The sequence below is a fragment of the Lolium perenne genome, chromosome 4 (assembly GCF_019359855.2).
Source record: "Lolium perenne isolate Kyuss_39 chromosome 4, Kyuss_2.0, whole genome shotgun sequence".
NCBI classification, from domain to species: Eukaryota; Viridiplantae; Streptophyta; class Magnoliopsida; order Poales; family Poaceae; genus Lolium; species Lolium perenne.
Genome location: NC_067247.2, coordinates 20,922,152 through 20,935,140, shown reverse-complemented (window position 1 = coordinate 20,935,140; position 12,989 = coordinate 20,922,152). Strand labels below are relative to the sequence as shown.

Below are 12,989 nucleotides of genomic sequence, written 5' to 3'. Positions count from 1 at the left end.
GTTGAACAGAAACAAGATTTTTTGTGGCATTTGGAACATGAAGGACATTTTTAAGGTGTAGCTTTTGTGATGGGGTATTAACAATTGCATGACCAACATGGCTAATGCTCATACCTTCTCCGTTTGCCGCATGGATTTGATCGCGGCCGTTGTACTTCTCCTTCATGGTGAGCTTGTGAAGCTCACCGGTGATGTGATCGGTGGCACCGGTATCTCCGTACCAGTTGGTGTCCACGCCATAGGATGCCGCATTGGCACTCTTTTCTTCTTCCGCGGATCTGGCAGACAACGCTGTCGCGGTCTCTGTAGCCGCCACTCCTGCCGCCTCCATGGCGACCATTGCCGCGTCCGCCACGCTGCTGGTGACGTCCACCTTCGCCGGGGCCACTATAGCCACGGCCACCTCTGCGTCCACCATAGTGGTCGCGCACGCGGTTTCCTCCACATCCACGGGATGCAGTGTTGACGGAGCCCCGGTGTCGGAGAGAAGCTCGATGCGGTTCTCGTAGGTGACAACCTGAGCGTAGAGATCGCTCACGGTGAGATCTTCGGCACCATTGACCCCGATGGCAGCGAAGAGGGGGTTGTAGGTGTCGTCGAGTCCGGCGAGGAGATACTCCACGAGTTCCTCCTCGTCAATCGGTCGGCCCGTTGCTACGAGCTCATCGGCGAGCCCCTTCATCTTGGTGAAGAACTGCGTCGAGGTCATGTTGTCCTTCTTCGTCTTGGCGAGGGCAACGCGCAGGTTTGACACCCGCGTCCTAGATTGGGTGGCGAACATGGTTTTGATCGCCATCCAAAATTCTGCCGCCGTGTCCATGCCGATGACAGAGACAGAGTTCAAAATAAATGACAGTACCCACACATCATACGCATGGGTTTCCTCCTTGACTTCTTTGCCATCCTTCTCGACGATGACAGTCTCAGGTGGCGCCTCCGTTTTGGGATCGAGGAAGCTCAGCAATCTGGCTCCACGGATTGGTGGGAAGATTTGGGATTGCCATAGGAGGTAGTTGGTTTGGGTGAGTTTTTCAGCTACGCTTGCGCCGGCTAAGGGATTGGTCATGGCGGCGGAAGAGGGAGGAGCTAGGCACATAGATGTGTTTTAGGAAGAAGACTGCTCTCATACCATGTGATTGTTTGGCTGTTAACGATGGGGACTTTCATCGATTTCATGATGATTTATATAGGCCAACATCGGCAGAGATAGATACACGGAGGGTTACAACAAACAGAGAAAAGAAAGGGATTGATCTTGATCATATAGTTACGATCAGATCATCACAAGTATATTTGAACTACCGCATATCTCTATCAGAATTTCTGTCTAGGTTCATCTGAACTTTTGTACCATGATAGGTACTCTAACACCCCCATGGCAGTGCCGGCGTCCCTGAGGCCGGCGCCTATTTGGGAGCCGCCGGTGGAGATGCGGTCCTGCATCCCCTCCCTCCAAACTGAGCCTAGGATGATCCCGGCGAGGCGCCGCTTGTGACACCCGACCAGCCGACGTGCCCATGCTGGATCAGATCAACGCGCACCGGTTTGGCTCAGCCCAGATCCGGGAGCCGGCTGGTCGGCGCTGATCCAGGGGGAAGGCAGGCCAGGCCAGGCCTAGCCGCGGACATCGCCGTTATCAGGTGCTCCTCGAAATAGGCATTCGCCCCGCTTTATAAATAAAGCCGCAGCGGCCGAACCGATACAAGGTCGAGAGGAGAACCTGTTACAAAGCAGATCAAAGGATAAACAAAAAAGAACAAGGAAAACCAAAACTAGCGACGACATTGGAATGGACCGAACCCCTCCTGGCCCTGGACAAGCCCGCAGTGCCCAGATCGGAGCCCAACTGACCCAATCCGGGCCGCGCCGCCAGCAGGCCCCCCCCCCCGCCGTCGCCCTCCGCTGCCGCCCATGGCCACGCACTGCGCCCGCCACCGCCTCCGGCTGGAACCGCCGCCGTTACGCCCTGCCGCCACCGCCGGACCGAGCGCCTCAAGCCCTGAGGAGCACCGCCGCAAGCCAAGCCTGCCCCGCGCAGACCCCTTCGCGCGCGGGTGAGAGAGAACCCGCCGCCGCCGGCACCGCGCGGGCTTTGCCCGACTGCGGCGGGGGAGGAGGGGAGGAGGAGGGCTGGCGGCGCGGGTGGAGCTAGGGTTCGCCCCGGTCGCCCACGGGGAGCGACGCGGAGCGATACCGCTTCGTCATCAGGTGCTCGCCGTGAACATCTTTGTCGCAGGCGAATCTTCTTCTACAGATAGAATGAAAGCGCTAGAACTGAATGATCTGTAAGTTTGTTGCCCTTGTCCATCCGAAATTCCTTCATCTCTTAAACATTCTTCTTCCGATTACTACTCTTCGTCTCCGAGAAAAGATTGGCAAGCCTTCGCCGTGCAGGGGTTCGTAGCAGAGTCGGACCAAAGATACAATAAAGTCGGCGCGTCTCTTTGTGGAGTATGCTTCAAGTCTAGTCTAGAGATTAACAACAATACGACTGTACGAGACAGAGAAAAGCAGACCCGAAATTCGCCGACCAACGGAAGTAAATTTCGAGCGATTCTTTTCTCGTGATCTCCAGCAGCACGTCCTGTCCACCATGGCCTACCGGCTCGCCCTCTCCAGGGTATCTCTTCCTTCCTTTCTTCTTGTGTGTTTTTTTTTTTTTTTGCCAGCGCGATTGTAGTGTGGAGTTTCAGACAGAGAACAACGACGATATCTTCAGAGACAGAGAGGTTCTTGGTGCGGTGATCAACTGACCACTTTTCTTGTTTATCTCTTCTATTTATTTGCAAACAAGAGTGAGACGTGGTGATCGTGCCCACCGACTTGGACGTGCCATCCCACGTCCAGGAGCAAGTACGTCCACGCTCTGCTAAGATATCGGATCAGCACGTACATGCACGATGCCAATCCGTTTACTATGAAAACAGAAAACTCCTGAACCCTAGCAGCTAACTGAAAACTGACGAAACTGAACCAGTAAAGTAACAACGGCTAGATTATTTCCAACATGTAGTTGCATTATTCGTCCAGCCTTGGGTTCGTCGAATCTTGGCGATGCTAATATTGGATTGTTGCTCCTGTGCTTGATGCTTAGCGATGCTGCAACGCTGCAATGCACTCTATTCCTGCGTTTCGGGCTGATGCCACTTAAATTTATGGGCTGCCAATTTCGAGCTGTGTTTCCTCCACGAATGCCGTCGTCATTGCTGAATATGACTATATGTATTTTCCAGCCGTCTAATTAATTTTTGTGTGTATTTCTGTCACAGGCTGCAAGGCACCTTGCAAAGCCTGGATCGGCACCGGCGGCATCTCTTCCTTCTTTCAGGGTAACTGCTGCAAAAACTACCAGTGCAGGTTTGCCACTCCCTCCCTCCCTCCCTCCCTCCCTCCCTCTCCACCGCACTCAGGAACCAAAGCTTTAATCGATTTACATACATGGCGACTGCCAGCTTCTGATGAAATTGGAACGGTGCCAAGAAGACTATCATATTTTGCCCAATATATCCTGTTTTCGCTTGTATATATAGACATCGTATTATATTATGTTCTTGTTGGTTGAGTCCTGTCATGGTATAGGTATTAATTAAGTTTTTTTAAACTCTGATCCTCAATGCAGGCAGTCTGTTTTCTATAAGATTTAACAGCAATGGTCCAGAAAGGGTTGTACATGACTACCAAAAGAGTTATCCATTGTTTTCTTCAGATCTCTCCAATTACGTGAAAGCCCTCATCAGAATTGAATTGCGACCCCCAGGTAACCTGCTGTTTCCTTTCACACATTTTTTTTAAACTGTTAATTTTTCCCATGCAAAAACGATGTGCAATTGTTTTACCACTTGTTTTCTGCAGGAGCACATGCTAATTCAGCCACAAATTCAACAAGTTCAAATGATGTCAAGAGGGTTGACGGAAAAAGTTGTACATTCGATGCTGTGAACGACGTGTCGATGAATTCAACCACAAAATTCAGTGATGTGAAGGGAGTAGACGAAGCCAAAGCTGAGCTCGAGGATATAGTTCACTACCTAAGAGATCCCATGGTGAGAGACATTACCACCGTTCATTTAACAACCCTGCATGCAACCAGGTGTTTCAGTTCAGCTCTCCTTTTAGTTTCTTGATGCTGAGCGAGTTGTTAACCTAGCATGCGTAATTTGCAGCATTTCACGCGTCTTGGTGGCAAGATACCAAAGGGTGTTCTGCTTGCTGGCTCACCTGGTACAGGTAAGACCATGTTGGCAAGGGCTGTGGCAGGGGAAGCGGGCGTCCCATTCTTCACGTGCAGCGGCAGCGATTTTGAGGGGAAGTATATAGGCGATGGGGCTAAAAGAGTGAGGGAACTCTTCGGTGCAGCAAAGAAGCAATCCCCTTGCATAGTATTCATCGATGAGGTTGACTCCGTTGCTGGGCGTAGAAACTCAGAAGATGCAACATGGCAGAGGCAGACACTGAACCAGCTGCTTTCTGAGATGGATGGCTTCAAGCAGAATGACGGGATCATCATTCTTGCGGCGACCAACTTCCCCCAGTCGCTAGATACAGCTATCGTTAGACCTGGTCGTTTTGACCGTCATATTCAAGTTCCTAATCCAGATGTGGAGGGCCGGCGGCAGATCTTGGAGGCTTGTATGTCAAGGGTACATACTTTGTCCAGAAAGATAAGGCCTCTTCGATCTTAGTCTTTGGTGCAAGATTTTGACCTTTATCTATGCTTTGTTTTTCAGGTCAAAGCCCAGGGTGTGGACATGATGATCCTTGCGAGAGGAACACCGGGATTTTCAGGTGCAGACCTTACAAACTTAGTGAACGTGGCTGCTCTGAAGGCTGCCAAAGATGGGGCTGAAGCTGTTATGATGGATCACATTGAATACGCCAAGGACAGAATCTTGATGGGCAGCGAGCGCAAATCGGCGGTGATACCTGATAACGTCAGGAAGATGACTGCGTACCACGAGGGAGGGCGTGCCCTTGTTGCTATCCACACCGATGGTGCTCGCCCTATCCACAAGGCTACCATTATCCCGAGGGGAAACTCACTTGGCATGGTGACGCAGCTGCCAGATGAAGAAGATACGTATAATGTCTCAAGGAAGAAGATGCTGGCGGAATTGGATATCCGCATGGGAGGCAGGGTGGCCGAGGAGATTATATTTGGAGCAGGCGAGGTGACCCTTGGCGCCTTGTCTGATCTGAGCGAGGCAACTCATCTGGCGACCGACATGGTCACCAAGTATGGCCTTGTTTTCTATGGTGATGGTGCCGGTGGGAAGAAGGCCACCCTGAGCGGGCAAATGGTAGCCCAGGTCGATGATGAAGTGAATAATTTACTTGACAAAGCTTATAAGAACGCAAGAAACATTGTCACGGCGCATAGTCAGGAGCTTCATGTGCTAGCGGACGCGCTCCTTGATCATGGAACTCTCACTGGAGATCAGATCATGCAGCTAGTTCACCAAGTAAATAAATGGTTCTAGCAATAGTTAGCAGAATTAGGAAACACCGTCCGCCCTAAGATTTCACTTCTTTTGTAAAGAGATGTACGGTCTCAGTTTCACTGACTTCTGTTTCTAAGTCTGAAGAGAATGCGACATTGTTGCACTCTTGCATACTGTGTTTCGAATCAGTAAAAACTGTTGTTTTGGATCTCAAACACGAATATATTCAAGATGTATAGTAGAACTGAATGGGATCTTGTGACAGAGCACGGCGATATTATAGTCCAAATACAGTTTTGCAGCTCATTTGGACAAGCAGTTTAAGAGAAAAACGATTATACGTACACTACCTAAAATTTGGTCTGAAACTTCTACATATATGTACAAGAAAAAGATATTAAATAAAATGGTCACACATAATCTACAGAATGAACTATTGACATTTCAAACTTTGGACTGAAAATTCGGAGCATACAAAAACAATGCCGAAATTAAAATGTCACATAGTTCACCAAGAACTCTTCAGCTTTAAGCTCATTTGTACCAATATGTAGGATACAAGCAATTCACTTGTTATAAAAAACTTTGGACCAAAAATTCAATGGTCCATAATTTTGAAGAAATCACGTAAAATCACATATTCACCAAGTGAATTGTTAACATTTCATTTGCAGCTTATTTACACAAGCTATTTAATTAGGAAAATGGGAGTGGTGTTTTGGCTCATGTGCATGTGCTCCCTTTTTGAAATGTATCTTAGACACATTTTGAAATGTAAACAAAAATTAATAAGAAATATTCGCACTCACAACTTCACATGCTACGCACCCACAAAGTCGTTTCATGAAAAATCAACTTGTCATGTAGCATGTATAAAAAAGACAAATTTCGGTGCTAAAAATAATGCTTTTCACAAGATAATTTTTCTCTTTTTTACATAGACAACAAATGATATCAGTTTTCTGCAAAACTTGACGAACACACATATATTATGGAGATGTACATGTAGAATTTTATATCAAAAAATTTCAACACTTCAAAATATGTCATTTTTGGTAGAGGGATTCTTAGGACAAACTGTTCTGCCTCTCAACAGTTAGTACGCGTAAGATTTCACAAGTCTGCTAACTATTGTATAAACTATTTATTCTTTGGATGTTTCAAAAAAAAACTATTTATTCTTTGGACATACTAGCAGCTTGATCTGGTCTCCGGTGAGAGTTCCATGCTTAAGGAGGGCATCGGCTACCACATGAAGCTCCTTATGGTGCGCCGTGACAATTTTGTTAGCATTTTCGTAAGCCTTGTCCAATAATTCTTTCACCTCATCATCAACCAAGGCCTTCTTCCCACCGTCACCGTTACCATAGAAAACAAGGCCAAGCCGCTCGCTCATACCATACTTGGTGACCATATCTGTCGCTAGCTGAGTTGCCTCCCTTACATCAGACAAGGCGCCAAGGGTTACCTCATCTGCTCCAAATATAACATCCTCGGCCACCCTGCCTCCCATGAGGATATCCAATTTTGCCAGCATCTTCTTCCTAGAGACTTTATACACATCTTCTTCCTCTGGCAGCTGTGCCAACATGCCTAGAGTGTTCCCCCTCGGAAGAATGGTAGCCTTGTGGATAGGGCGAGCACCATCCGTGTGTATGGCAACAAGTACCCTCCCTCCCTCATGGTACGCTGTCATCTTCCTGCAGTTATCAGGTATCACCGCCGATTTGCGCTCGCTGCCCATCATGATCTTGTCCTTGGCGTATTCAACGTGATCCATCATAACAGCTTCAGCCCCATCTTTGGCAGCCTTCAGAGCAGCAACGTTCACTAAGTTTGTAAGGTCTGCACCTGAAAATCCTGGTGTCCCCCTCGCAAGGATCATCAGATCCACACCCTGGGCTTTAACCTGAAAAAAGAAATCATAGATAAAGGTCAAAATCTTGCATTGAATATTACGAAGAGGCCTTATCTTTCTGGAAAAAGTATGTACCCTTGACATGCAAGCCTCCAGAATCTGCCGCCGGCCCTCAACATCTGGATTAGGAACCTGAATATGACGGTCAAAACGCCCAGGCCTAACAACAGCACTATCTAGCGACTGGGGGAAGTTGGTCGCCGCGAGAATGATGATCCCGTCATTCTGCTTGAAGCCATCCATCTCAGAAAGCAGCTGGTTAAGGGTCTGCCTTCTCCACGTTGCATCATCTGACTGTCTACGGCCAGCAATGGCGTCGATCTCATCAATGAATATTATGCAAGGGGATTGCTCCTTTGCTTCACTGAAGAGCTCTCTCACTCTTTTAGCCCCAACGCCCACATACCTCTCCTCGAAATCGCTGCCGCTGCGTGCGAAAAATGGGACACCAGCTTCACCGGCCACAGCCCTTGCCAACATGGTCTTACCTGTGCCCGGTGGGCCAGCAAGCAGAACCCCCTTTGGAAGCTTGCCACCAAGACGCGTGAAATGCTGTAAATTAAGCTCGCCAGGTTAATATCTCAATGAACATCAAGAAAAAAGAAAGTGGGGGAAGTGAATTGACACAACTGCCTGCATGCAAGTGTGTTAAGTGAAGATGGTAATGCCACTCACCTTGGGATCTCTTAGGTAGTGAACTATGTCCTCGAGCTCAGCTTTGGCTTCATCAACTCCCTTGACATCACTGAAATTCGTGGTTGAATTCATGGACATGTCGTTAACAGCATCAGATTTACCCTTTTTTTCATCAACCCTCTTGACATCGCTGGAACTTGTGGTTGAATCTGTGGCTGAATTAGCAGTTCCTCCTGCAGAAAACAGGTTGTAAAATAAATTGCTTTGCATGAGAAAGAAATAACAATGTAAGAGAATTATGTGAAAGGAAACGGCAGCTACCTCGGGTTCGCAATTCAATACTGACGACGGCTTTTACGTACTCACAGAGAGCTGGAGAAGTCGCTGGATTATTTTTTTCAAAGTTTTGTACAACTCTTTCTGGACCATTGCTATTAAATCTTCTAGAGAACACACTGCCTGTATTAAGAACAAGAGTTCAAAACAAACTTAATTAGCTACTCGATGGCAAGGCTCAACCGACGAGGCCCAGAATATAACATGATGTCTATATAATCGAAAACAAGATATTGGGAAGAATAAAAAATCTCTTTAGGAGTGTCATTTTTGCACGGGGGTGATTTTGTGTTTATAAGTAGCTGGCAGTAGCCATGCATGTAAGATTAAAGCTGTAGTTCCTGAGTGCGGTGGAGAGGGAGTGGCAAACCTGCACCAGTAGTTTTTGCAGCAGGTGCCCTGAAAGAAGAAAGAGATGCATCCGCTATCTCGCTGTAGATCGCATTTGCCGATCCAGGCTTTGCAAGGTGCCTTGCAGCCTGTGGCAGAAATACATGCAAAAATTAAGACGGCCAGAAAATACAGTCGTATTCAGCAATGACAACAGCAATCATGGAAGAAACACGGCTCGGATTTTTTTTTTTAACTGAAGGCTCGACAAGCCCGACTTTAAATTAACAAAGCCATCACGGCGAGGAGTACAACACGAACAACCACAACAGAAAAAGAAAGCGAAAACTGGGGTTGCCAGCTAGCGGTACAAGCACATGTGCTAAGATAAAGCCTAAACAAAGATAAAAACAAAGGAGCCCAAGGTCTCAGCTAAAAAACCGGCAGCTCGGCTGGAAACTTCACGCACCGAGCCGCCGCTCCGAGGAACTGCACCAAACTGAAGAAGCGCACTGGGCCGCCTAGGAGAAGACCACCGACGCCAAGGGAGCTAGCTAACTGCGCAAGAGAGCAGGTGAGACTCCAGAGTTCAAAGGGGAAAACCTTCACGATAACGCCTCCAGGAAGGGACACGCCGCTCACAAGCGTCGTCGCTGTCGGCACAGAGGGGCCGTGCAATGCTTTCGCATGGGCTTCAACACCCACCCCACGGAAAGCCTCTGTCTTTGTAACTGACATCAGGACATCACTCAGCTATTGAAAACCACCAGTGTCCCCTGTGCCGACCTCAACTCCAACAGCCACCCTAGGCCCGAGAGTGGTCGCGCAAACCTGGAGCACACCGTCTATGTGAAGCCGGTCGCATCAAGACGCAATGCATCGACGAGAAGGGGATCCGAGGAGGATCTCAGAGAACTCGCGAGTCAACAGGGCAGCAGACAGTGCCCAAGGGAGGCAACCAGCAGCAGCAGGATGTGTGTCGTGGCCACGCCTCCAAGGAGGTAAACGGGCTCGAAATTGGCAGGCCATAAATTTAAGTGGCATCAGTCTGAAACGCAGAAATACAGTGCTTTGCAGTGTTGCAGCATCGGTAAGCATCAAGTACAGGAGCAACATCCCAATATGAGTATCGCCAAGATTCGACGAACAGAGTCCTTAACCCCAAGACTGGACGAATAATGCAAATACAATCATGCTGGCAAAAACACAGTAAAGAAGAAAGAAAGAGAAGAGATACCCTGGAGAGGGCGAGCCGGCCGGCCATGATGGACAGGACGTGCTGCTCTAGATCTACTTCGCCCAAGAAAAGAATCGCTCGAAATTTATTGGCGCTGCTCGGCGATTCTTGGTCTCCTTTACAAATAAACAGCCTCCTATTGTTGTTGTTGATCTCTAAACCTGACTAGACGCGGATAATTTAACTGCATGAATCACATAACACGACTATCTCTAGTTCGACTATACTACGTAGAAGAGTCCTAATAGATCAAAACAAGGATTCAGAGAACCGGCGCGGATAGAGAGAGCCAAAGCGAAGGTTTCAGAGTCCCTAGAAAAAAGAGAAAAGGTTTCAGAGAGCACCACCCGTGAACGAAATTCAGAGGACAGCCAACGTGATTCATTGCAAACGATCACCATATCTGGAGAGAAAGATTCACCTGCGCCGAAGCTGTTCAGGCCACCGCTGGGTTCCATTACAGCGACCGTGGCTGGGCTGCATCTCCGCGAGCCGACGCCGACCGGCCGACTCCAGGATCTGGGCTGGGGTCGGCTCCCTCCTGGCTGACACGAGCTGTGCTCCGCCGCTCAGCGCCGGCGATCTCCACCGGCTTGGCTCCGAGGGGACGCAATGGGAGCAGAGGCCGGGGGCAGGGCGCCGGCCGCCGGCCGGCGATCTGCGCACTGTTTGAGCCTTTGACGTTGGTTCTGGCACACGTGGACACCACTGTGGAGGCCTCACTTGGCTGAGCTGGACATAGGGTCCACATATTAGCCTTCTCACTCCCTATATTGTGATCGACCGCTTCTAATGTCCACATTATCGCACATGCCATTACCGCAGAGAATATTGTTTAACCACTTGTTTTGTAGCATTACGTTTTTCTTATGCTGCGAACAATTTTGGTGCAGTAGTAGTTTTTTTATTTTAGGTAGGGTCAAAATTTTTGTTGCAATACTTTGTATCCTAGTGATAGATCACCACAGTGGCATATTTATTGTAAATATCTAGAAGGTTAGGGTCAAAGTTGCAGGTTGACTTCACAAAAGTTGAATGCAAAATTACGTTTTGGTTATACGGGCCATTAATGAAGTAAAACACACATGGGGAAAACGGTGTTGAGGAAAATCCGGTTAACCAAACGCTGATTAGTGGAGAGTTTCGGCCCGTAATTAGGGAAAGTCGTTGGCCCTTTCTTCGCGTGCAGTGGCAATGATTTTGAGCATATGTATGTGGCTCTTGGGGCTAAGAGTGTGAGAGACCTCTTCAGTGAAGCAAATAAGCGATCTTCTTCCATAATATTCATTGATGAGATTGATGACATTGGTGGGTGCAGAAACGCTGAAGACGAAACATGACAGAGTTGAGATGGATCATCGTTCTCGCGGCAACCAACATCCTCCATTCGCTAGATAAAGTTGTTGTTAAACTTGGCCGTTTTGACATACATGTTCAGGTTCCTAATCTAGAAGGGCCGATGGCAAATCCTGGAGCCTTATAATATGTCAAATGGATATACTCTGTCCAGAAATATCACGCGCCTTCGTGGTCTTCAATTTTTCAATGCAACACTTCGACCTTTCTCTATGATTCATTTTTGAAGATCAAAGCCAAGGGTGTAGCTCGGATGATCCTTGTGAAGGGGACAACGGAATTTCCAGGTGTAGACTTTATAAACCTGGCGAACGTTGCTGCTCTAAAGGTTGCCAAGGATAGTGCAAAATTTGTTGTGATGGATCACATTGAACGCCAAGGACAATATCATGATGGGCAGCGAGCGCAAATCGACGATGATACTTGATAATTGTAGGAAGATGATTGTGTACCACGAGGGAGGGAAGGCCCTTGTTGCTATCCACACCGATGTCGCTCGCCCTATCCACAAGGCTACCATTATCCCAAGGGGAAACTCTCTTGGCATGGTGACGCAGCTGCGAGAGGAAGAAGATGTGTATAATATCTCAACAAAGAAGATGGAGAAATTGTATATCATTATGGAAGGCGGGGTGGCTGGGGAGCTTATATTTGGAGACAGTGAGGTGACTTCTAGCGCCGTGTCTGATCTAGCGAGGCAACTTAGTTGGCGACAGACATGGTCACAAAGTATGGTATGAGCAAGTGGATTGGCCTTGTTTCCTATGATGATGGTGTCGGCGGTAACAAGGCGAGGACCTTGAGCGGGCGTATACGATAGACTTGATTGATATTGAAGTGGAAGAATTACTGGGCAAGGTTTACAAGGACACAAAGAAGATTTTCATGATACACATTAAGGAGCTCCATGTGCTAACCCATGCTCTCCTTGAGCCAAAGCCGGTCCATAGATTTTGGGAGTCCTAGGGTGACAGGACACTAAGGGCCTCTCGTTTACAGTTGCGAAGCTTTCCTATGGCAGGGGGCCATGCCCCCCCCCCCCCCCCCCCACTCTAAAAAATTGCTTAAACGTATATATTTATGTTAGTTTTCTAAATATTACTCACAGTTTAACTATGGTTGGTGTTTTGGGGCCACTTAACAATCTCCTCCACTTGGTCACATATCAAAAATTTAAAATAGTATAAGTATTCCGCAAGAGATATATTAGGGTAATACAATAGCAAACTAAATTATATTTACATTTGAAAAATCTATGGTCGGTGGAATCTCGGTTAAGACATTGAAAATATTTATTTTTATTGATCGAGTGAACCATGTAGCATGATACTTATTTCTACCATAACTACTTGTGTACACATTTATATACATACATATCTCTAGAATTAATCAAATAAAAAATTATGAGAGTCGGTGTCGTTCAACACATTTGAGAAGGCTAGAGAGAAATTGTTTCGTCGAGAAAATTACTTAGAAATATTAAATTATTTTTTGTAAAATGAGTCGGAGTAGAATTTTTTAAATTGGCGTAGAATAGTTTAATATTTCTAAGTAATTTTTCTTAGAAATATTTTAGAAAATACAGAAGGTTAAAATATTCTACTCCGACTCTTAATATTCTAAACATATATATCTTTAGTTGTTATTTTCTAGAATTATTCTAAACTATATGGTCTAAAAAGTAAATGTTAAATATTTTTTGATAAAAGGGGTCAGAGTAGAGGTACGATAAGCTGCA

The 12,989-nt window shown here is 47.1% G+C and overlaps 2 protein-coding genes and 1 pseudogene across 2 annotated transcripts; 2 read left to right on the top strand and 1 right to left on the bottom strand.

Annotated features, from left to right (window-relative positions):
* The first annotated feature begins 1,911 nt into the window (after positions 1-1,911).
* On the top strand, positions 1,912-5,549 carry LOC127346595 (ATP-dependent zinc metalloprotease FTSH 5, mitochondrial-like). The gene is made up of 7 exons (XM_051372879.2): positions 1,912-2,054; positions 2,681-2,741; positions 3,270-3,357; positions 3,620-3,757; positions 3,853-4,043; positions 4,164-4,640; positions 4,728-5,549. Exons 1-7 carry the CDS (start codon positions 1,912-1,914, stop codon positions 5,475-5,477), a joined length of 1,848 nt encoding a protein of 615 aa, XP_051228839.1. The 3' UTR covers positions 5,478-5,549.
* An 847-nt stretch (positions 5,550-6,396) lies between these two features.
* Positions 6,397-10,603, bottom strand: LOC127291865 (ATP-dependent zinc metalloprotease FTSH 4, mitochondrial). Its single transcript, XM_051321186.2, has 7 exons — positions 10,317-10,603; positions 9,896-10,207; positions 8,699-8,807; positions 8,314-8,451; positions 8,032-8,225; positions 7,432-7,908; positions 6,397-7,347 (listed from the first exon to the last, which is right to left on the bottom strand). The coding sequence occupies exons 2-7, from the start codon at positions 9,920-9,922 to the stop codon at positions 6,610-6,612; spliced, it is 1,683 nt and encodes a 560-aa protein (XP_051177146.1). The 5' UTR covers positions 9,923-10,207; positions 10,317-10,603; the 3' UTR covers positions 6,397-6,609.
* LOC127346594 (ATP-dependent zinc metalloprotease FTSH 5, mitochondrial-like) lies at positions 10,508-12,071 on the top strand (annotated as a pseudogene).
* Positions 12,072-12,989: the final 918 nt, after the last annotated feature.